Here is a 24,041-nt window from a genome sequence, read left to right on the forward strand (position 1 = left end):
ATCCTACTTAGTATATTTATGCAAATAATTTATTGTGAAAGAATTCAAAATCTATACAACGTATTTTCTTTTGTATTTTCTCAATATAGTTTATACCAGAAAGGCACCACATCGTCGACAAGAGTTGTTAAGGAAAAGTTAAACCCGAATGATTGAGAAAAAGAAGTCGAAGGGAAAGAGTGAATTGAGTACAGTGTTAGAAGTGTTGTTGTGTAGTGAAAAACGGTGCGTTTAAACTTTTTGGGAATAGGAGTAGGTAATGCGGGTGCCAGCTGTTACCATATCACTCTTCTTCCCTGCTATTCTTCTCTTCTTCCCCATTGCTCCTGCTCTTCCATTAGGGTTTCCTTTTTCCACCCGATCCATTTTTCCTCTTCTGCAACTATTCCTTCGTTGCTTCGATTTCACACCACTCGCTGTTTCACGGTACGCTTTTCATCTATTTTTGTTACATTCCTAAATCAACAATAATCTCTGCGTGGTTCCTTTTTTCAGCACTTGTTAACACGAATCTTGTGTTTTTTGTTGTTATATTTCACATTTCTATTTTTGGCTTGTCAAATTTGGATTTGGTGATCGTGCCACTCAGTGTTCGTTTTTTAGTAGAAAGAGGAAAAATAGCTGTTTGTTTCCGTGTGTGAATTCTGTTCACTCTGCTTCTGTGGAACTTAGTCATTGCTATTGCTGTTTTGTCTGTTTTGGGTTTTATCTTTAACTGGAATTGTCCACCTCAGTGAGTTAATTATGTAATCTAAGCTGAGTTATTAGGATCAGTTTTTTTTTTGTTTGTTTGTTTATTTTGGCTCAAATCTTGTTGAGGAGATACGGGTAAATGGTCTGCACCAACAGTGTGGTTAAAAAAAAGAAGCAGGAGTGGAAATCATTTCCATTGATTATGTGGTTCCACTTTATCTGATTTTTTTTAGGTAATATCTTCTTATAGGAAATTGCAGAAAGTAAACCGAAATGCTAGGGTTTAAAAACCTCTGCTTTGAGTACTTCCCTCTCTCAAACTTCCATTTTTTATTTGCTGACTCAAAAAAATTCCTGCTAAATGCTACTCAAATTTTTTCAGGCTTGATAATCTTGGATTATAATCTCATTGGTTATGTCCTGTGCAGTAGCATGCTAATGTTGGCTTCGGTGATTAGGTAGTAGTTTGGAATAGTACTTGATTGTCCTCTTTCAATAGCCTAAACTGTTCTCTTTAATCACAGATCTTAAGCTTGGGGGTATTACATCATTGCTACGTTGCTATGTGGTACCACTTGGCTTATCACCGGCAACTGCCACTTGGTTCTCCTGTGTAAAACTCAATGGTACCAGAGGGCTAGGGAGTTATGGGCTGCTCTCACGATGCTAATTGTTACAGGGGTAAGACTATTACATTTGATGGATGCTTTCTTGTCAGTGGATCATTAATTTACAGTTTAGGTTTTCATAAGCTTCTGAGTCCTGACTTTGTGCACACTCATGTATGGGTTATTTTTGAGGTAGTCATCATCATACTGTAACATATATCAACAAATTTATCATTCTTTTTTAAATTATGTTGGATCAAAGCACAATTGTATGCATTGCTGTCTTTTGTGTGTTGATTCTTCGTTCTTATATTAGTATAAACACAAACAACAATAATTTCATTGAATCAGCCTTGTGTTGTGTTGTGTCTCCACTTCATACTCTCAATATAATGCTAGTCTGCAAATAAACGTTGCATGGTTTCTTTGTAAGTTGTTTTTGATAAAAATGAAATCCAAAAGCCTAATTTCAAACCACCCAATTCTCCAGAAGTTGCAACTAGTTACTATGTTTTCCTGCTCTCATGGTGGATTGGTAGAGGAGGGCCTCGAAAGAAGCAGGGAATTTGTTACATTAATGTGAAATGATGTTTAGCAGATGACATGAGAACAACTTCCATCAGCTCGTATTAGTTTAATTTGTTTGAAAATTATTTTTGAGTTCTTTATTTCTGTAGTATATATACTTAATCTTTCATTAACTGAAGCTTAATTTCAATAAGATATAGGAAAGCACATGTCCATCTCATCTTTGTTCAATAATTTCACAGTTATCATGGAAGGAATGATATACCATCTTGGAAAACTCATCCAAGGCATCATGTCTGATTACATTACATTATATTACATTATACCTCTGTTATTAAGTGCTGATTAAATTGTTGCAGGTTCTTTGTACTGTCAGCTAGTTCTATTTATCATCTGGCTTCCTACTTTTCAAGATGTGACAGCACGAGAAGTACATGCCAGTCATAGAAGAATTTCTTCTCTGGTAGAGTTAGCTAAGGAACCCACTTCTGGTGAATCTGGACTCTTTGACCCTATAGAAATATCACCTGCTGTCTTACCAAAATTCCCATATCCCTCTGAGTCTTTGCCACCAATGTATCCTACTTTTCCATCCAGATATGAACCAGTTTTAACTGGAAAATGTCCTGTGAACTTTTCCCATCCAGGTATATCAAGTATACTAGATAAAGCAGCATCTGATTGCTCTGGGCCTTTGGCAGCCCTTGTAGGGAATGTAATATGTTGTCCTCAGTTTAGTAGCTTGATCCACATCTTCCAAGGTTTTTACAGCATGAAATCTGATAATTTGGTTTTACCAAATGCAGTTGCCAATCATTGTTTTTCTGATATCATTAGTATTCTTGCCAGTAGAGGGGCAAATAGTTCGATCCCCACACTATGCTCCATAAAATCATCTAATTTTACAGGCGGGTCATGTCCTGTGAAGGATGATATTACTCTTGAAAAAACAGTGAATACAAGTAAGTTACTTGAGGCATGCGGCACTGTTGATCCACTTAAAGAATGCTGCAGACCTGTTTGCCAACCTGCGATAATGGATGCAGCACTACAGATTTCTGGAAGACAAATGACGATTAACAATAATGAAAATATGTCCGGGGAAGTGAATCACACTGATTATCTTAATGATTGTAAAAGTGTGGTTTATTCATATCTTTCCAAAAAGCTATCATTTGAAGCTGCAAATACTGCATTCCGAATACTGTCTGCCTGCAAAGTCAATAAAGGTGCACTGTTATTTCATTCTTAATTTAATTTATTTATAGTTTAGGGAGATTATCAGTGACACAGCCAATAATATGATTCGTGGATAAATTGGGATTGGAATGTGGGGAAAGGCAATATAGTGATTATACATTACTGGTCTTACTGTACCTAATTTTCACATTATTTTTTGTTTTCTGTGTATTGGTTTATATTCTTGTGTCCTATTACTTGGGTGACTCCATACTTTATCTATATTTTCTGTATCGTAAAGAGGAGATTGAGTTCAATAGGAAAGAGTTGGTATTTGTGTGTTTTTCTTTAATTTAGGCAAACTAAGATTGCCAGAATGTTGTACAATATGATATTTGATATGATTTTTTCGTTTCTCATAGTTGTGCATATGAATGACATATAGTTAAAATTGTGTTTGGTCAATTGAAATGTAATCTTGTTTCACTTTTTTTTAATAAACACTTGTTAAGAGTAAATATTGCTTGTGCAGTTTGTCCTTTGAGTTTTGAGGAGCCTGCAGAAGTAATCAATGCGTGTAAGAATGTAGCTGCCCCTAGTCCTTCCTGTTGTAGTTCATTAAACGCATATATTGCTGGGATACAAAAGCAAATGTTAATTACAAATAAACAAGCTATAATATGCGCAACACTTTTTGGATCCATGTTGCGTGGAGGTGGAGTGATGACAAATATTTATGAGCTTTGTGATGTTGATTTGAAAGATTTCAGCATACAAGGTATTTATCCCGCTCAAGCTTAATTGATAATTTCTGCCCATGGCCGGTTTTGAATTTCTCTGATCTAACTCTTCTGTTGTGGCTCTGCATGATGCTGGTGCTGGCAGCTTATGGACAACAAGGTTTGCTCTTTTTTCTAATGCTTGCATTTTGTTGAGAGATGTTGTTTTTTAATTCAATAACCTATTTACACATTGGTTCAGACAGTACATGGTGTTGCTTCAAAGACCAGGGAATTTGTGATATAATATTTGATAGTTGAATGCAATCATGCTATTTAGGAATTATTTCCCATTCTTTTCAGAAAGGTGGTGGATTATGTTGTTAGTTGAACTTGGCATGCGGGGTTAAGAGGGATGCATTCCAGGTTCATTAGAATACAATCTTGTATCATATCTTAATAAAATTAGTTCTGTTGAGCAGAGAAAAAAAAAAACTCCCTTTAAAAGTATATTCTTGCTTGACTTTTGTCGAGGAGCAATTGTAATGTTGGTAAATAATAAGATGGTTGTTGGTTTATATGCAGGATGCTTACTTCGGAGCTTGCCTGGAGATGTAATATTTGACAATTCATCCGGCTTTAGCTTTACGTGTGATTTGAGTGACAACATTGCTGCGCCCTGGCCATCATCATCTTCAATTACATCCGTGTCACTCTGTGCACCTGGTATGTTTTTTCGAGAAAGTTACCGTCTTCATCATTGCATACTTTTTTTTATCCAGTATGCTGATATTACAATTTACAAATACTGTTTGCATTTGTTTAACTCTTGTCCCTATTTTTTTTGGCAGAGATGTCATTACCAGCTCTCCCAACTTCACAAACATTAAAAAATAATGGTAAGTCCCATTTTGAGTTTTTTTTTTTTTATAAATTAACACTGACCTGGTTGTTTGTTGAACGAATTTAATACACATCTTTAAATGTTTCAAGTTTTTGTGCATAGTGCACACCCTAGTTGTACGTCTATAACACGATTAGATTTTTTTTTTGGCTCGTCTCAAATTTATCGTTGCCAAATTGTTGCAGAGCCAAATTTGACATTATGAACATGGTGATTTTGCAGGTTGTAATTCCGGTGGCGTTGAATTGCTTTTGCTTATTTTTTCATATTTCATCTTCTGGACACTGTTGTGTTGAAGAGATTTTAGGGTTTAGATGTGTGTCAGGAAGAAGGCAGTTCAACGTGTCTTTGGTGTGGCTTTTGCATGTATATTTTTGAATGGCCTCATTGTATAGTAATCCCTCTTTTTCTCCCCATTTCCTCATGTCTTCTTGTATGTTTTGAGCTTATCATTCCGGAGTTAGTGCTCATTTGATTTAGGATCCATAATTGTGCTGTGAAGGGTTCGGTTTTTTCTTTTGATTTGCTGACAAGCAGATGCTAGATTACCACTAAAGTCTATGGCAGCATCAGGGACTGACTAACACTGATTCGGAAAGGGAAATGGAACACACTGACATAGATGATGATTCCATGCCATTGGTATGCCCCATTTGGAACTGACCAAGTTGAGTTTGACCATCCATAAGAGCACCTATTATTATACTTAAAAGTATGTGACTAATTCATTGGAAGTGACTAGAGTTTAACTAGAGATTATGTCTTCAAACTAAAACTTTCAGTATATTAACTGGAGAGTAGAGTATGAGAATCTATCTAATTTGCAGTGACTTCATTTTCTGGAAAGTTAAGATATTAGTATTAGGAAGTTATTCATTCTGTTACATAAATTATAAATTATAAAAACCTGTTCAAGCATATTTTTCAGAAAACGTATTTTACCGAAGAATGTTTAATAATTGCAATGTAGCAGACTATAAGCGTGGAGGAAAATGCCAGAGAGAATGAAAACTGATGAATCCAAATATGTCCGTTTGATAGGAAAAAATTGGTAAAACAAAATATAAGGCAAATGAGAATATAATATATTTGGCTTAAGGTAATAAAAAGTAGGATTAATTGAATAATAATAATAATAATTAGTAGGTATCCGCTATACATTTTCATTCTAAGACGTCATATTAAATAATCAATATCTTTTATCATGCCTGGCTTCAATGATTTTGCCATCAAGATTATTTTTTTTACAGTTTAACCACGGATATTCTCAATTTTACAACTGCAAAATTATTCAATTGCAGTGTAGACAAAATGAAAGGGAGTTCGTATAATATTTAAGAAATACGTGTTTTTTTTGGTCAAAAATCGCTTTGTGTTAGAACTTGAAATAAAATGGAAGAAATTTACTATATTTTAAAATACTATGGTTTGTTTGAGTTCCTCTAACACTAATGTGTTTATATTACGGTTTAATAATAAGAAAATCAATAAGTTTATTATGCATTGTTCTTCGATTTGACTCTATTTAAATAAGAACCACATATTAAAATATATGGAATATAAAAAGAATTATTTTATTAATACTTCACTTTTTTCGCAATATTTTTAATTGATTTATGAGAATAATTTGTATTATTGTTATTTGCGCAAGCTACAAACAAGTAGCGTTTGTAGTCCAACGGTTAGGATAATTGCCTTCCAAGCAATAGACCCGGGTTCGACTCCCGGCAAACGCAATTTTTTTTTTCATTATTTATTGAATAAACAATTTTTTTGTTAAAACTTAAAGAAGATTAATTAAAATAATAATATAGTTTTATTGTTTATTGAATAAATAATTTTTTTTATACTTGTATCCAGTGCCTAATTCAAAAAATATTTATTAAATCTCTGATAATTTTAACAGTTTTAAAAGTATTAATTTTTCTAAAACTCAAATTTATAGTATAATTATAAAAATAAGAATAAAATGTTTTGAATCAGTCATAAAAATCATCTTTCTGTTTTAACAAACTGAAAAATATTTTTGTACATAAAAATTTATTATTTATTTATATAATTTATAATTATATAATATATAAATTTGTGTTACAGTGTTTTATATTTTAGAAATTATACTCTCTGAAATACATGTATTCTCTTATCTGCATGGTTAAAACTTAAAAGAAGATTAATTAAAATAATATTATAGTTTTATTTTACTGAGTGGCATAGTTATTCTGTGTGTTTTGTGGGAGGTTTCGAAATCCAATCTAATCCTCCTTCTATCCTTCTCACAACATTGAAATGGCAAATGCTTTGAGAATTGGTTCTGTTATCTCACTCTGCTCCTTACGAAACACCACACCCCATCTTCCCCTTCTCTCCAACGCCACTCGCTTCCCTCCCAAGTTCCCCTTTTTCACCCTCTTCTCGTCGCCAAACTCATTTGGGTCTCCTTCATTTCGCACACTCTCTTCTTCTTCTTCTTCCATTGATGAGGCAGTAACAACCACCGAAGCCGTCACAGGGAATGCAAGTGGTGAAGCTGAGAGCAGTATCAAGGACGCCGCTGGCCTCCTTGACATAAGGGTTGGACGCATTCTGAGGGCATGGAAACACGATGAGGCTGATTCTCTGTATGTTGAAGAGGTTGATATCGGTGAGCCTGAACCCAGAATCATATGCAGTGGTCTTGTCAAATACATCCCTATTGAACACCTTCAGGTATTTTTAATTTTTGGTCAATTTTTATTTTGAATATTTGATCTTGAGTTTAGGTCTTTTTCTGCTGATAAACACTGTACGAAGTATCACCAATCTCAGTTTTTGTGGAATTTAAGCATATTCTGTTGATATGCATGTATCACAGACACTGATTCATGAAGATTTATGAAGATGTTTTCATGTTGGTATTGGTTAAAAAAAATTGTTACTTACTTTTATAATCATAATAAAAATTTATATAATATATTTGAATTTTGATAAAATCAATGTATTTTTTCTTTTTAAAATTGTTCTAGAACCGTAGTAAAGTTGTTAAAAATCTAACAAATATTTTTTTGAATTGCACACTTCACTGATATGTGTTACCGAGTGTTGTAGTAAAATTCTCAAATTATCAAAAATCTAACAAATATTTTTTGAATTAGACACTGATACGTGTCCTGTCATATGAGTATTGGCTTAAGGTTTTATCCTATCTCGTAGCTAGCTTTCCTACATGTGTCCTTTTTGATACCCCTCATACCCTAATCTGCATCCTATCATTCTTTTACTTGAAAAAAAAGAAGTATATTTCTTTGAGATGATTTTGACATGATGAAATTTGGGAGAGGGAAGTGTAGTTGTGTATGGAAGCAAATTATTTGAATGATTGTATCAATTTTAAACTGCCATAATTAGTTAAGATTATTCTCTCTTGATAGTTTCTGTGGTTTCAACTTTCAAATCAAAACTTCTATTTATTTGGATAGTTAATCCTTGTAGTGGAAGAAAGAGTGATTTCTCTCTGTGCATCATTTGTACTGTGTGAATTCTACGAGCAAGACTCTTTATGTTGTGTAAATAATGCATACAATGATGGATTAGTAGACAAAGTTATGATGTCTGGTTGAATAGTTGGTTCTGTATGTGAGCATGTCAACAGTGCAGAAATGGATTTGAGGCTGCGATTGACATGTTTTCATAGTGTATAAAAACTCAAAACCCTAAACCTTAAACTCTAAACTCTAATTATTAACTAATTGTATGTTACATGCAGGGAAAAAAGGTTATTGTCCTTTCCAACCTGAAGCCAAGAAATATGCGTGGTGTGAAGTCCTGTGGAATGCTGATGGCGGCTTCTGATGCAAAGCATGAGAATGTTGAACTTCTGTTCCCTCCTGATGAAGCAACTCCTGGTGAAAGAATATGGTTTGGATCGGAAGATGAAAAAGATAATCAACCCGCCGCCGCCACTCCTAATCAGGCAATAGCTCTTTCTTAATAACAATTAATGTTGAATGTGGAAGTTCTAGAATGTAGATGATTTATGTGTTTTAAACCAGTCAGTTTTACAGTTATATGGGATAAGATATAGTTAATGTGTCTGCTGGAAATCTCACATCGACTAGTGATAAAGGGCATTTAATAGTATATAGGTAGTTGCAAATCTCATCTTATTAGTCGATTTTATAAGGTTGAGTTAGACTTTAATGTTTACATAAGAGTCATTTTAAATCTATCTTAGTGAAAGTTGTTGGTCTTATCAGGCCACTCGCTATGGATCATTCATAATATTTAGTCTCACACACGTTGGCAGCCTCAGCACGAGGATGGTGTTGAAAATCCCACATCAACAAATTATAAAAACATTTATTAGACAAAGTTGAGCATAATCTTAATAGTATCCAATAATAATTGTCCATTAACACAAGGTTTTTATTACTGCTAGGAACTGAAAAGACCATAGTTCTGGTGGCATTTTTCTTGGAAAAGCCTCAAAAGAACATGTTGCCTGCATATTTCAATGCAGTATATAGTAGACTTTGAACTAAACCTCCAAGGGTATATAGATCACAGATACACCTTGAATGACTGCTGTATATCAATAAATCTTGCTACACTGCACCATATAAATCAATGTCATTGTCATTTTAATCATACATGTTAAGATAAACACACTCTAATATGTCCATCTGCATTTTTTGTGGGTCTAATTCTTCTTCTTGTTCTTTGACAACACACAGCTACAAAAGAAAAAGATATGGGAATTGGTGCAACCTCATCTTAAGACAGATGTTTCTTGCATTGCAATGCTAGGGGAGCATGTCATGCATACATCTGCTGGTTCAGTAGCATGCCAATCCTTGCAGAATGCAAATATCTCATGATCAATGAGTGTCAAATACACCAAAAGAATCTGTTAGTTAAAGTAAACAAGCTTATACTGAATATTTCTTAATACTTACCACTTCAGTTGCTCAAATTCTTTGTTCTCTGTAGTTTTGTGAGCTTTGTTCCCTTCATTTATTTACTTTTACTGGCTTAGACTTTCAAATTCATGTTTCTGTCTGTGAAAAATCAGAGTTATTGAAATTAATTTCTGAAATATTGATTCATGTTTGACTTATATAGCATAAACTCAACTTAATATCGGAATTGAAAAGAAATATGTCTGCTGAAGTTATATAATACTTTCGAAGGTTAATTTTTTTTCATTGTAAGCAACAATTTTTTTATGGAAATGCTATTTTTATAATTTGAAACATGGTGTCTATTTGAACCAGTTTTTTCATAAATTGATGGAAATAAATAAATGAATTTAACTTTCTCATAAAGTATAGGTAATTTATGTACAAGTTAAAATTTAAAAAAATGAGATAAAATATATAAGAAAGCTTTTAAAAATTTACCTATGCATGCATAAACAAATAAATCTGTTTTATAAGAATTATATGAAATTTATTTTATAAATTAATTCATGTATAAAAGTGTTTTATTCACGCCAGCACTTCTAGAGGTCAAAATTAAACATTCAGAAAAACAAAATTAAAAGGATACACGTTATTAAAGGTTTCTTGAAAGTTCAATTTTTTAAAGAATCCAAAACTGAGACAAAATAAATTATTTAACTTTTATATAGACTTTTCACGAGGATGGTTAAGAACACAAATGGTTCTGACCAAAAACTATGAACATAAGACACTTCTGTTAAATAGTATGTCGGTGTTGGATATTTATATCGAACACCGAAATTCGTATTACACTTGTAAGTTACTGTATGCATGAAGTGTTCAATTCAAAAAGTATTTTGTTAGATTTTTAGCAATTTTAGTACGGTTCTAACACAATTTTAAAAAAAAATACATTAATTTTCTAAAAACTCAAATTTATTGTATAAATTTTTATTATGATTGTAAAAATAAGAAACAAATCATTTTGAACAATTATATAATACATAGATTCGTGTCTGTGTCATATCAGTGTCTGTACTACATAAGAAATGTTTAAATTATATTTATAATTGAAAAAAAAGTTTGAGATATTAAAAATTAACTTTATTAAAAATAAAAAAGAAATTAACTTTATTAAAAATAAAAAAGAAATTAACTTTATTAAAAATAAAAAAGAAATTAACTTTATTAAAAATAAAAAAGAAATTAACTTTATTAAAAATAAAAAAGAAATTAACTTTATTAAAAATAAAAAAGAAATTAACTTTATTAAAAATAAAAAAGAAATTAACTTTATTAAAAATAAAAAAGAAATTAACTTTATTAAAAATAAAAAAGAAATTAACTTTATTAAAAATAAAAAAGATTAAGATAACACGCCTGATGGGACTCGAACCCACAATCGTTTGATTAGAAGTCAAACGCCTTATCCATTAGGCCACAGGCGCTATTTGGTGTACTATTTTACGCAAATGTTTTTAACAAATTACGTTGAATACTGTTAAAATGGGTTAATTTAAAAGAACACTGAATTAGGAACGTATTTATAATTTGATTAAATAAAATGTTATTTTATATTACATTGAACCATAAGTGAATATATATTTTTTAATGTTATTTTATATATCTGAATTTTGATAGCGAATCTGGATTATAATTTGAGTATAGAAAGTTAGATATATCTGAATTTTGATATTAATTATTAATTATGAAGTTTATTAAAGATAAGAAATTCTACTTTGTTTCTTGTGTTTCTTGACAAGTTTATTATTTTTACCCTTAAATAAAATGATGAATATTAATTGTTTTAAATTATATAAATATACTTCTATTATCTTTTAAATAAGTCTCATTCAACCATTAGAGAGAAGAGTTAGTGACTCATGTACATATGAATTGTACATAAGCTCTTGATGTTAACACAAATTTTATAAATACTGTTGTTCGGTCTAAAAGATACCATCTCATTTTTTTCACAATTTTATGATAACAAATTCTTCCTTCAGCTCCATATCTTTTTTTTTTTTACATTCATATTAATTATCATAACTTGTTTTTTTTTAAAATTAAATAATTTTAAATAATTAATGTATATCATCACATCTCTGTATTTTTCTTTTAGCCCCAATGCAATATTACTCAAATTGCAACGTCTTGGAAAAACAATTACATCATTTGAAACGTCTTGGAAAAACAATTACATCATTTGAGTAGGTGTGAGAGTTAGTGATTTCTGTTGTTGGGTTTTTATGACTTTGAAAGAAAAAAAAAGTGAACAAAAGTACAACCATTAAGAAGTGAACTTTAAGTCTTAACTCAATCTCATAAAATCGACTTATAAGATGAGACTTACACCCACTTATACACTGTGAAATGTGTTTACCACTAATGTAAGATCTCTAACAACTACCACCATTAAAAACGCCACAAAACTTACCTCAACCACTAACGTTCATCATCGGTCATCACCAACAATCACCACCACTTAAAAATTAAAAAAAAAAAACACACACTCTGTGTCCTACTTAAAATAATAATGAAAATGTAGAAAAAATGTAAGAACTTCCACGGAGAATTTGAATTTTGTTTATGAATTTTTTGTTAGGCCCAAATTGTCATCCTGATTATATACTTCTATCCTTTTTCAATTAATGGTTTCCCATCTTGTTAATGTCCCATCCCTTGTTAAATATAAATTTATAAATAAACCATAATACAACCCTCTAGACTTAAATAAAAGCAATGGTATACTTAATAAATTTCAATTTTCTAAAACTTGTTTATCTTACCATTTCAAAAATATTATTTTCTTTAAACCCAAGCATCAACTTTAATTAATATAATATAAGGGTAATTCAGGGAAAATATCTTTATTATATGAAAACAAGAATGTTAAATAAATTTAACCAATGTGAAAGTAGTTAATTTTATTTATCTAGTAGTATATTATGATTCTTGTACCAATTTCATTGTAAATTTTTTTTTTTTTACTATAACATAAAACCACCTTCTAATTACACAATAATAAAAAGCATGGGGATAATATCCTTGGATAATGACAACAAACAAATGAAGTCTAGGTAATGTAGATGCAGAGAAGACTTTTATATATATATATATATGTATATATATATATGTATATATATATATATGTATATATATCTATGTGTATATATATCTATGTGTATATATATCTATGTGTATATATATCTATGTATATATATATAAGAGTCCCTTCCTTGGACAGCAATAACTCCAACATGCCACAGAACCTTAGTGAGTGGAAGAATCTGGTTTCCGAGCCAAAAAGAAGTACATTGGTGTGAAAATTTCTTTCCTGAAAACACAGCATATGCAAGTCATGTTTCACAACTATGTAATCCAGAAAAAGGATTCACAAGTTTCACTTAATTGAGGAATTTTATGTTCCTTTCAAGGCCATAGTACTGTGTTAAAAAATTTGGTCCAAAATACATTACCATATGAATAAGAATATAAATGACATTAGATGATTATTGAAAAACTTACTTTCCCCCTTCAACTAGCCCCTCTGCAGCCTTTTCCAGGAACTCTTGAACCCTTAGACTTCCCTTTGGAGCCAGTCCTACAAATTCTAGACCCTTCACCTACAAACATTTCAATCCACCACCACCAAATAACAACTATCAAAAGATATAGATACACGACTTCTGAAAGAAAACTAATATCAATTTTGTCTTTTTATAGTTGTTTCACTTTTTATGTATGTCTAACTTTTAGTCTATCTTTTTTGATTTTAGACTCTATTAATTCTTAGTTAGACCTAAAATGAGTGTACTTTATATTCTGACACTCTGTTTTGATTTCATAGAAAAATAGAAGAAATATTTATTCTTGCTTTTTTTCTGTTTTGTTCATCTATATTTTTTTTTATAATAAAAACAACATGAATCTTGCCATAGATAAAGTGAAATAAGTGTTGGAGTATAAGTTTTAGTAGCAGTACCAAGCTTCTTGTGAAAAATCGTCCAACAGCAGTTAGACGAAAGGTATTGAGTGAGAAGTTAGTTGTATCCAGAGGAAAGTACCAAGGAACAGGAGAATCAATTGCAAGGTCTTTCTCCCAGATTACCTTCATGCATAAAATGAATGAATCTTCCCTTAGCCAATTATGTTGTTGGTTTCATCTCTTAAATATTCATAGAACAATAGTGAAGAAGAAGAAGAAGAATAGATCCAAGTTCACCTCAAAACCTGCTTGCTTCAGAGCTTCAGCACATTTTGTGGTCAATCTAATGTCAGGAAGTCCATCACCAATCTCAATTTCTGCCTGTAACCAATAAAACATTTTCATAGAACCATGTTGAGTCAGTAGAAGATAAAGTCAGAAATCTAGATTCTTGTTGGGAAAATCAGAACTTCAAGTTAAAAATTCTCAGTGTCATTATTCTATTTTGTTCTATTTTTCTTTTATCTGCTTATTGTTTCTGCAAGTATCTATTTTGTATCTACACCAAAGATGGAGAATTTGTTCTGATTTTTTCAAAAATTCTTTCTACCTCTCAATCATACCTTTATTTTTTGGTGCTCTTCGTTGTTGGGATCAAACTGTTCAGTCATGCACCATTCATATGCAGCAAAATATTGGCCAGGCTTCAACACTCTAAAAATCTCTTTGTAGCATCCATACTATCATCAACAAAGAAAAATATAAGTTTCACATAATCTGAAATAAGTAGTGTTAAGCATGGCAACATTGGAATGTGGTTAAGAAACTTGTGTCAAGTTATGGGTGCATCCACAACAACAGAAAGTTGATGTGATTGTATTGTAGGAAAAATAGGATTGATTGGAAGTGAACAAGAGTAGGAAAAATGGTCACATACAGCATCTGGTGCATGGCATGTAGCTTCAATTGCGTACACTGCATCAAAACTGTTGTCTGTGAATGGCATTTTCATGAAATCAGCCTGCATAATCAAATATGATAATAATGGTATTGTTAGTATTAAGAATTGTCTAACTCAACCTTATAAAACTTTCTTATAAGATGAGGTTTGCATCCACTTATATATTATGAAATGTATTAATCTCTAGTCAATGTGAGATCTCCAATACACCCTCACGCTGAGACTGTCAATTCGTGTGTGATACTATATATTTATGGATGATCCGATAGATGCTCTGATAAGTCAACAAACTCTTACTATAATAAACTCAAAATAGCTATGATCATATTAAGAAATGGACGTCTAACTCAACCTTATAAAATCAGTTTATAAAGTAAGGTTTGCATCTATCTATATATTATAAAATGTCTTGATCTTTAATCGATGTCAGATCTCCAACATGAAGCTATATCCTTAAATCATATAATGCAACATAAACATAGGAGTATAATAATAGTGTAGAAACTGGAGTTAGATAATAAATTATGTCTTGTTCCCCAGAAAAAAATGAAAAAATGTTTAAAGAAGATCAACCTTGACAAAGTTGCAAGTCCTGTCCACTCCAGCAATGCGATTGAGTGCCTGTTAATGAAAGCACATAAAAGATCAGAGTGTGTTATTTGTAAGATTTAGTATTAGCTACTCACTATCAATCAAGTATAAAATTTGGCAAAGTCATACCATTTCTTCATCATTTTTTTTAAGAATTTAAGATGATTGACAAGGTCAAATTGTTGAACTAATTACACATTCAAAACATACCTCTCCTCTTGTTATCTGATACTCATTGTTGTTCAGTCCTGTAACTGAAGTTGAGCTGCACAAGTACAATGTTAGCATTACACTTTTTATGAACTAGTACAGGAATAAGTGGGTGAAAACCTAGTTAGACTTAAAGTTCACTTCTTAACAAGGTATCAGAGTCATATCAAGCTTATTTTAACTATTGTTTGTTGGACTTATAAGATGAGGTTTTCATCCACTTATATACTATGAAATGCCTTAATCTCTAGTCGATAATAGAAGGCATAGAGAGAAGATGCCTGAACAACACCTGAATCGAGAAATTTCTCTTAGTGGCCCTCCAATTCCACATCCAACATCCAAGACCTGAAAGCAAAAATATATATCAGTTTAATTTACACATAGTGAAACAGATATCAGTGTGCTTAATTGAGCATGAGAACCTTTTGTCCAGGCTTTAAGCCAAGTTGTAAAGCAAGGAAGTGCTCATGTCTTTTAATGCTCTCCTGAAGAGATTCCCCTTTCCATCTGAATGAGAGAAAAATTAACAGCACCATGAGTGGTTTCTTTCACACCAAATTCTTAAATTTTTAGCAGAATACAACAATTGAATACCTGTGTGCAAAATGGAAAGATTGCCCCCAGCCAAACTCATAAAAGCTAGTAGAAAGATCATAGTATTTATTAACCTGAAAAACATAAGAAGATCCTATGGTACTGTTCTTGCAGATAATCAAGTTGGCTGCAAATTTAAGATACTGATATATCTCACCATATCAGTGTAATTAGCTTTTCTCTCTTCCTCTTGGCCTCCATAACAAACATGATACTTCTCATACCTGATCCATAAGTTCAATGCATCTGATTTTATCAGCCACCATAACTTAAAAACCAGATCTCATACAAAGTCACAAACATGCATGTAAAGGAAAAAGAAGAGAGAATGATATACTTCTCAACCGCTGACAAAATTTGAGATTTCTCAATCTTTCCACCAACACCTGATGCCAAATTCATTATGGCAGTTTTGAACACCTCACAGGGAAATTGCTATAATTAAGATTCAAACACATCAAAAACCAACACTGCATAAAAATCATGGACAAAAGCAAATAAATGCAACAAACAAGGCATTCATTAGGATGAATCTTAATTACATGGAAAGAAGGGTGTCACAGAACCCAACAGAAAAGGAAGGGGAATCTCTTTGGAGCTGAAGAGGAAGAGAGAAAACACAAGGGAAGGTTGTGGTCCTTTGTAACTGTTTTTTTTTTTCTATATAAACTTTATGACATGAAATCTCCAACACATTTCTCACATCGAATTGCTGTCAACTCGTGTGTAAACCGTATATCTCTCACAACGAGATGTGACGATATTTAATCGTAAAACTCAACATTACAAAATTGACTCATAAATTAATGTTTGACAGGTATATATTATAAAAAATTTAATTTGTATTTTTTTAGTCTTTCAATTGTTATTTAAATTTTTTTATAAAACATTATATAAATGTCTCAGGAATTGGTACACGTTTTAAAGGAACAAAAGATAAACAATTTTTTTAAGGAAATTAAAACAGAACTTTACATATTTTCAAAAAAATTAAAAACATAACCTTTTTTAGTATTATTTTATTGTCTAGCTTGTAAACACTATTATGAAAACGTTTAATGAGATTACATTTTTTTTACACTGTATTTTTTTATCAGCTTTTTACACTATATACCATAGTTTTTTTTTTTACCTTTATAATAAATCATTTTAAAAATTATATATAAAATAATTTCTAATTAATTGATAGTAAAGTTTTTAGTCATGTTATTTATTATATACAATATGAATTATTCTATTAATGTAAAATTATTTAAAAAATTATATTTATATGGTATTATTTTTTATAATTATTTTTAATAAATAAAAATCGATTCATTGTAACTACATGCATAAAATAAAAATGTATTTAGTAAGGATTGTTAAGATTAACTTGTTAACATATTAAAAGTTATAATTTAATGTTTAAAATTAAAAGGGTTTTAAAAATAACTTATTAGGTAATTGGGAATTTTTATAATATGAAAAATAACTTTAGTTTAAATAGAACTAATTTAAAAGGAATTTTTAAATTTCAATAATAAAAATTGATATTGAATGTGAAATCTAAAAGGTGTACATATAACATTATCATTATAAATAATTGTGTTTTATGTGTTTTTACATATAAATTATCTTTTAACATCAAATTTTTAAATTGATTCTTCAAATGAATTATAACATAATTTATAATTTCAAAGGGATGTTAGTCCCAAAATTATGTTTGTTCTGCAGGGCACAATGGTGACTGTGAGCACCATGATGCCACATAAGTTTTTTAAGGAAAAAACCAGAAAAAAACAACACAGAAGCAAAGTGAAGTCTTGGTAATGTAAAACCAGAAAAGAAACTCAAAACAACTAGAGTCACTTCAGCAAGGCCAAAGGCAATAACTAGAAAATTTTCATCCTTGAACTGCAAGGACTCAATGCAGCACCATACTTAGTGATTGCTAGAACCAGGCTTATGAGCCAATAAGAAGTACATTGGTGTGAAAATCCTTGTCCTGAAAATGCAATAACAAATGATATGAACACAAAACTTCTAAACTAATATTAATTTTGTCTTTTCTAATTCTTAATTGTTTCTTTTTATACATATGTTTAACATTTATTTTGTCTTTTCTTACTTTAGTCTTTATTGACTCTTTATTTTACATTTTGTTTCTTTAGCTACCTAGAATGAGGGTACTGTTTGTATATATATTCAAAGAAATATTCTTTCTCATGTCTTTTGCCTTCCTTTTTCTCTTTTGTTTATCTCAGTTTTGTTTTTGTAATATGCAACATGTGCAAACAAAGATTTATAATCTTGTGATCTAAACAAAGATTAAGGGAAGTCTAATTTCAACTTTACTTTTTCCTTCACACTTCTATTGCAATTCTAACTCCAACCAAGTACAGTTTTTACATGGAAAAAGGATTAACAGAAAACTCACTTTCCACCTGCAACTAGTCCTTCTGCTGCCTTTTGTAGGAATCCCAGAACCCTTGTACTTCCTTTAGGAGCCAATCCAACAAATTCTAGAGCACTGACCTATGATTGTTCCAATTCACAAACAAAAAGTATCAATGGTTGGAGAAATATAGTACTGAGATAATTGTTAGCAACAAAAGTTTTGGTAGTGTTACCATAATCCTTGTGACAAATCGTCCAACAGATGTTGCACGAAAGTTACTGAGTGAGAAGTGAGTTGAATCCAGAGGAAGGTACCAAGGAACAGGGCAATGATCAATTGCAAGATCTTTCTCCTCCATTACCTTCATGCACAAAAGGAAATATGAATCTTCATTAGCTAATTATGTAGTTGGTTTCATTCCTTAACTATTCAGTTGAACAATAATGGTAAAAATGATAAGAGGTTGATCTTCACCTCAAAGCCTGCTTGTTTAAGAGCTTCAAGACACTTTGTGGTCAATCTAATGTCAGGAAGTCCATCACCAACCTCAATTTCTTCCTACACCAGTAAATTATTTTTATAGAATTATAAACCATGCTGAGTTCAGGGAAATAACAAGTCAAAATCTAAATTATTTCTTTGTCCATCATACCTTTATCTTTTGGTGTTCTTTGTTGCTGGTATCAAAAACATCAGTCATGCACCACTCAAATGCAGCAAAACATCCACCAGGCTTCAACACTCTAAAGATCTCTTTGTAGCAAGCATACTAACCATAATTGAACACCAGATAAGGAAAACACAAGTTTTACACAATCCAAATTATAGACAATGTTTTGTAAGTTCACACTTTCACACATTCATATCATTTTGTTGGGCATGACTACATCAATATTTGTCAATTTATAGGTATGTATGTAATTACAGCAGGTTTAAGGGATTGTAGGAAAAAAATAATAACTGAAAGTTATTTAAATTGAGTACAAAAAACAGCCACATACAGCATCTGGTGCATGACAAGTGGCTTCAATTGCATAAGCTGCATCAAAATAATTGTCTGGGAAAGGCATTTTCATGAAGTCACCCTGCATTATAAAATATGACAAACATGTTAGTTATAACCTTAAGTCATGTCATCATCAAAATATCCAATGCAAACCCTGAAGTTTTTCTCTTTAAATTGATGAAAGAAATGTTGTAATGCAGCATAAAAATAAAGTAGAACAATGCAGCAAAAACTGGACTTGCACATGCTACATATAAAATGTATCTTTTTCCTAGAAAAAGGGAAAATGAGGTATTTAGAGAATATCAACCTTCACAAAGTTGCAAGTCTTGTCCACACCAGAATTACAAGTGAGTTCCTGTTAATCAGTGAAAGATAGTAAGTCACAATCAAAATGTTTATTTTTGTCTTTTTTTTCAGGAATATTTATAAGAGGATTGACAATGTGAAGTTGTTCAGTCAATATCTCTTGCATAATTATAATTAGCATACCTTAGCTCTTTTTATCTGAAACTCATTATTATTCAATCCTGTGATTGATGTTGAGCTGCACAAATGCAACCAAGTTTATGAACTCATCCATACTTTAAACACAAATAATTATAAAATACACAGTTCTGTGTTATGCTCAGTAGCAGTGGGATATCAGTGGTTAAGTGTTATTGTTACACTTTGGACTAGACTTGATTCTACTGACTATGAAGCCTAATGCTTCCTTTTTTACTATTATTTCCTATGATTAGAAAACAAAAGTGACAGAAGCAGAATGTGCAAATGGGAAATCTATTTAAGCAAAAAAGAAAATATGGGAAAATATAAAGCAATAATTTTTAGAAGCTTGTACAAGGAAGCCATGACAGAAGATATCACAAAAGAGTGTTGATATATTGACAATTCTGCACCAGATTACAACTGTGAAGATAAATAACTTTTTGCTGAAATGGAATAATTTTGAGATTACACTGACCAAATTACTACTCTAAACTGTGTATTTCAATTTGTAGTTGTGAAGTAACATTTTACATCACAAAAAGGAACAAGGTCCATTCACCTGAATAGAGAGATTTCTTTAAGTGGCCCCCCAATTCCACATCCAATATCCAGAACCTAAAAACAAAGGGTTAGAACTCATGAATCATAACTAACATCATTGAACATGATAGAACCTTTTGTCCAGCCTTTAGTCCAAGCTGCAAAGCAAGGAAGTGCTCATGCCTTTTTATGCTTTCTGAAAGAGATTCCCCTTTCCATCTGAATGAGAAACAAACAAAAATTAGTGTAACTTAGTACACACCTATTCTTAACATTGTACATGAATAATACAACAAACACATACCTAGGTGCAAAATGGAAAGATTGACCCCAACCAAACTCATAAAAGGTGGTAGCAAGATCATAGTATTTGTTAACCTAACATTAGAGTAATTTTGTATGTATTCAAGTTATAACAACAATTAAGATGAATAAAGGGTATTTTTTTAGTTTACAAATAGTTTAAAAAACTTTAAACTATGGAAGAAATTTTTGTATTAATCAATGGATAAATGTGTATTTCTATATAATTTACATTTATAATAAAAAATAATTTTAGATATATAAATTATATTATATTTTTTGTTTATAATCAAATGAGGATTGTTTTTATTGTTAGAACAAATATATACCATTAAAGTATATTTTTAACTATCAAGATTAAAATGAAGATGACAATAACCATTTTTATGTATGCCACTCACAATATGTGCTCTGACTTATTTTTTTCACATGCTAATATCATATGCACATGAACAAAAACATGAAAACAAAAATTGGTTGTTATATATCTCACCATATCAGCATAATTAGCTTTTCTCTCTTCCTCTTCACCTCCATAACAAGCATGATATTTCTCATACCTGAACCATAAGTTTGCTGCACTTTGTCAACTATAATAACTAAAAAAAGTGTGTTCATAGTTGTCAAAGGAACCATTACATATAGGTATCTTATCTTTTGCATTAAATATAAGAAAGAAATAAGTAACATGCAAAATCATGAAACACAGAATAATCAAGTTATATAGGAATATTAAGAAAGAAAAATGGTACTGTTTATAATTATGATTTGATTACTATATTTTAAAAATTATTTCATTTCAATAAAAAAAATTAATTATAATCTGATTTGTGGTTATCAACATATCAAAACTCAGTAAGAAAGAAATAAAGAAATCAAGACTCAGAAAGAAGAAAGGTGATAACAAGAAGAAGGCAAATACTTCTCAACAGCAGACAGGATCTTTCCACTGCCGGCACCTGCTGTCAAATTCATTGTTGTGGTTTTTGACACCTCTTGCACAATTCAGAAAAATCTATGATGTAAAGTAAGAAAAAAAATTGCATCAAAATCATTGAAGGAAACAAATGCAACAAGTGAATGAACATAAACATATTTTGAAACATGGGTCAAAGGATCCAAATTTAGAAAACAAAGGTTACTGTCTGAATATATAATAAGGAAAATAAATGTACAGTGACATAGAGAATCGTGTTTTCTTGTCTATGATGAAGTATGAACATGTTTAAAGCACAAACTCACGTGAATGAATTGCTCTACAATTTGCATACTTTTACATTAACTGCAAGAAACTTTTTCTTTGTCGTTTAGTTTGTTCTTCCCAAAGTTCAAATGGCACAGTGGTTGGATAATGTGCATGGGAGAGAGAATCGTACTTTGATCTTTCTTGCTTGTGATCAGTGTCTTTCTGATAGGGATGTTTCATTCAAAACACAACTCATAAACCATGTAAGAAGTCACAGAGACTGTTTATATAAATTTAAAGAACTTAAGATCAAGAAGGAAAATTTGGTTACATGATTAAACTGTAAAGACAGGTATGCAAGATCATCAACAACATTATTCTTGCACACAATTGAAAACACTGCCAAGTAATTATGGTTCCAATGAAATATAGCATCATCACATGCCAAAAAAACATTCATGCAATGGAAAAAGAAAATCAGACAAATCTCTTCACACCCACATGCAGATTAATTTCTACCAGTGATTTGAAACCTTTGGTACATTACTAAGAAATGGGATAAGGATCTTGCATCATCAAAGATTGCATGCATCCATTCCCCAGTGTAAATCAGTTACAATTCATCATATTATGCTTGGAACAATGATATTTACATGCATGTGAATCTTTGTTAGGTGAAAGAGTGGAGAAAATGTAGGTGTAAGAGAGGGAGCAGTGAAAGTACAAGGGTAAACAGAGTGTGTGAGAGAGAGAAGAATGTGAAAGTAAGAGAAAGATAGAGAAAAAGAGGAAGAAGCAATGATACCTGTGTTGGCGATGGAAAATGGTGCTGAGAGGAAAATGAGTGTGAGTTTTTGTTTGTGTTTGGCAAGACAAGGTTTATAAGGAGGATTTGTTTGGTTTTGTTTGAGAGTAAAAAAAAAACAGTACAAAAAAAAAACAGACTTCTCTAGTAGTCAATTCAAGTGTGAAAAAAAATTAATCTCACATTAATAAATTTACAAATAAAAAAATATTAACATGACTAGTTAATGTAACTTTCTTATTTTTTTAAATAATTAAATTAATTATTTTATCCTTATTTTAAAATTAAAATTAAAAATCTTACATTTTAACTATTGTAATTAAATTCACATAAAAAATCTTTTTTTATATGTTGTTTGTTTGAATGATGTGTATAGATTAATTTAATAGTCACTATATATTACTTGATTCCTGAAATTGTCAAAAAATATCTCAATTAAGAAAGAGTTATAAAATTGTTTTGTATGACTCTTTGTGATTGGGAAGTGACACCTGAGTCTAATGCAAGATGAAAGGTAAGGATCATGGTAAAGATTAAAGGAGTTATTAAGTATGTAAATATTTGAGTAGTTCGAAATAGCATACTGAATTATGATATTTATTTACAAACTTGAGATTGTCTCATATCTACTTAACATTACTAAGGTTAGATGAGTCGATGAATGACTAATATTTTTGAAAAATAATTACAATGATGTCAATGTTTTTAATGATAAATACTCAACTATATATCACTTTCCAAGTAGTTTTTGATGTTCATAGTGGATGATCGGAAAAAAATAGAATATAAATTCATATGTGTCATTAAGTTAGATTAAGTTTATGATTATGAGTCAAATCATATGCTTCATTACTATGGTTAGAGGTCAAGATATGTCATTGTTTGTATCGTACGTTATGTATTAAGATTAATATTTAAGACTTAACTCTTTTACGTATTTTTATACATGTACCTATTGTATGAGTAGAAGCATAACTTGTTAAGTAAGAGATGTTCAAAAAAATTTCTATAGAAGGTTAACTCATAAAGAACTTAATTATAATATTTATAAAACATGTGAAATATATGGTTAGTTCTATATTATGATGTAAAATTGCTATTATTATAAAATTTATATATTTTTAAAATATATTGTGAATAATTATAAAAATTGTAAAATATTGACCATATATCACGAGGTTATAATCAATGTCCTTTCTATAAATCTTACTAAAAAGATATACTCTAATTTATAATTAAATAATAATTATTATTATAATAGTGGAGTGATAAAATTAACTCTCAAATCTAAAATTATAATTTTGTATTTAAGTGTTTTAGAAATAGTTTATGAAATTTTTTATTCCAATTATTTTAAAATATTATTTTTATTGTACAATCTGAATTTGTTAATGGATTTTTTTTTTTAATTGTGACATTTAAAATGTATTTCATTTAATTTGAAAAAGGTAGATTTAATCCATTTGAAACTCAAATTGTTATCCCAAATGGCAAATTA

The 24,041-nt window shown here is 30.6% G+C and overlaps 4 protein-coding genes and 2 non-coding genes across 7 annotated transcripts; 3 read left to right on the forward strand and 3 right to left on the reverse strand.

Moving 5' to 3' along the window:
- The first annotated feature begins 224 nt into the window (after positions 1-224).
- Positions 225-5,132, forward strand: LOC137836153 (uncharacterized GPI-anchored protein At1g61900). Of its 2 annotated transcripts, XM_068645015.1 has the most exons (9): positions 289-426; positions 1,076-1,151; positions 1,218-1,374; positions 2,189-3,058; positions 3,541-3,786; positions 3,894-3,908; positions 4,313-4,453; positions 4,579-4,626; positions 4,854-5,132. In XM_068645015.1, exons 3-9 carry the CDS (start codon positions 1,341-1,343, stop codon positions 4,925-4,927), a joined length of 1,428 nt encoding a protein of 475 aa, XP_068501116.1. In that variant the 5' UTR covers positions 289-426; positions 1,076-1,151; positions 1,218-1,340; the 3' UTR covers positions 4,928-5,132. The 2 variants fall into 2 exon arrangements, with proteins under 2 accessions (XP_068501112.1, XP_068501116.1); XM_068645011.1 differs by lacking the exon at positions 1,076-1,151 and having other exon boundaries at positions 225-426.
- A 1,163-nt stretch (positions 5,133-6,295) lies between these two features.
- TRNAG-UCC (transfer RNA glycine (anticodon UCC)) lies at positions 6,296-6,367 on the forward strand. Its single transcript has one exon. It is a non-coding gene; the product is annotated as a tRNA-Gly (tRNA).
- A 455-nt stretch (positions 6,368-6,822) lies between these two features.
- LOC137836164 (uncharacterized) lies at positions 6,823-9,712 on the forward strand. Its single transcript, XM_068645024.1, has 3 exons — positions 6,823-7,337; positions 8,374-8,580; positions 9,341-9,712. Exons 1-3 carry the CDS (start codon positions 6,918-6,920, stop codon positions 9,482-9,484), a joined length of 771 nt encoding a protein of 256 aa, XP_068501125.1. The 5' UTR covers positions 6,823-6,917; the 3' UTR covers positions 9,485-9,712.
- Positions 9,713-10,922: 1,210 nt separating this feature from the next.
- Positions 10,923-10,995, reverse strand: TRNAR-UCU (transfer RNA arginine (anticodon UCU)). Its single transcript has one exon. It is a non-coding gene; the product is annotated as a tRNA-Arg (tRNA).
- A 1,586-nt stretch (positions 10,996-12,581) lies between these two features.
- On the reverse strand, positions 12,582-16,493 carry LOC137836171 (cycloartenol-C-24-methyltransferase-like). The gene is made up of 14 exons (XM_068645028.1): positions 16,377-16,493; positions 16,172-16,269; positions 15,992-16,058; positions 15,835-15,908; positions 15,663-15,747; positions 15,530-15,585; positions 15,238-15,292; positions 15,010-15,057; positions 14,413-14,496; positions 14,099-14,215; positions 13,773-13,856; positions 13,533-13,658; positions 13,076-13,173; positions 12,582-12,884 (listed from the first exon to the last, which is right to left on the reverse strand). The coding sequence occupies exons 2-14, from the start codon at positions 16,234-16,236 to the stop codon at positions 12,821-12,823; spliced, it is 1,023 nt and encodes a 340-aa protein (XP_068501129.1). The 5' UTR covers positions 16,237-16,269; positions 16,377-16,493; the 3' UTR covers positions 12,582-12,820.
- Positions 16,494-17,484: 991 nt separating this feature from the next.
- LOC137836176 (cycloartenol-C-24-methyltransferase-like) lies at positions 17,485-22,597 on the reverse strand. The gene is made up of 14 exons (XM_068645032.1): positions 22,544-22,597; positions 21,475-21,567; positions 21,046-21,112; positions 20,554-20,627; positions 20,384-20,468; positions 20,269-20,324; positions 19,710-19,764; positions 19,528-19,575; positions 19,213-19,296; positions 18,864-18,980; positions 18,686-18,769; positions 18,444-18,572; positions 18,251-18,348; positions 17,485-17,818 (listed from the first exon to the last, which is right to left on the reverse strand). The coding sequence occupies exons 2-14, from the start codon at positions 21,525-21,527 to the stop codon at positions 17,755-17,757; spliced, it is 1,014 nt and encodes a 337-aa protein (XP_068501133.1). The 5' UTR covers positions 21,528-21,567; positions 22,544-22,597; the 3' UTR covers positions 17,485-17,754.
- Between the last annotated feature and the right edge of the window lie 1,444 nt (positions 22,598-24,041).

This window comes from Phaseolus vulgaris, chromosome 11 (genome assembly GCF_000499845.2).
Source record: "Phaseolus vulgaris cultivar G19833 chromosome 11, P. vulgaris v2.0, whole genome shotgun sequence".
NCBI classification, from domain to species: domain Eukaryota; kingdom Viridiplantae; phylum Streptophyta; class Magnoliopsida; order Fabales; family Fabaceae; genus Phaseolus; species Phaseolus vulgaris.

Bases quoted from the DNA above. Each gene is read 5' to 3' on its own strand.
- LOC137836153 (XM_068645011.1), top strand. From the start codon at position 1,341: ATGGGCTGCTCTCACGATGCTAATTGTTACAGGG. The intron at 3,059-3,540 runs GTGCACTGTTAT...TTGCTTGTGCAG, and splicing joins TGCCTGCAAAGTCAATAAAG to TTTGTCCTTTGAGTTTTGAG. The intron at 4,627-4,853 runs GTAAGTCCCATT...GTGATTTTGCAG, and splicing joins ACAAACATTAAAAAATAATG to GTTGTAATTCCGGTGGCGTT.
- LOC137836164 (XM_068645024.1), top strand. From the start codon at position 6,918: ATGGCAAATGCTTTGAGAATTGGTTCTGTTATCTCACTCTGCTCCTTA. The intron at 7,338-8,373 runs GTATTTTTAATT...TGTTACATGCAG, and splicing joins TCCCTATTGAACACCTTCAG to GGAAAAAAGGTTATTGTCCT. The intron at 8,581-9,340 runs GCAATAGCTCTT...GACAACACACAG, and splicing joins CCGCCGCCACTCCTAATCAG to CTACAAAAGAAAAAGATATG.
- LOC137836171 (XM_068645028.1), bottom strand. From the start codon at position 16,236: ATGAATTTGGCATCAGGTGTTGGTGGAAAGATTGAGAAATCTCAAATT. The intron at 15,748-15,834 runs GTATTCAATTGT...TCTCTCATTCAG, and splicing joins TCTTTCCATTTTGCACACAG to ATGGAAAGGGGAATCTCTTC. The intron at 15,293-15,529 runs GTGTTGTTCAGG...GTACTTGTGCAG, and splicing joins AGAGAAATTTCTCGATTCAG to CTCAACTTCAGTTACAGGAC.
- LOC137836176 (XM_068645032.1), bottom strand. From the start codon at position 21,527: ATGAATTTGACAGCAGGTGCCGGCAGTGGAAAGATCCTGTCTGCTGTT. The intron at 21,113-21,474 runs GTATTTGCCTTC...CTTATGGTTCAG, and splicing joins ATCCTGTCTGCTGTTGAGAA to GTATGAGAAATATCATGCTT. The intron at 20,325-20,383 runs GTTCTATCATGT...CTTTGTTTTTAG, and splicing joins GACTAAAGGCTGGACAAAAG to GTTCTGGATATTGGATGTGG.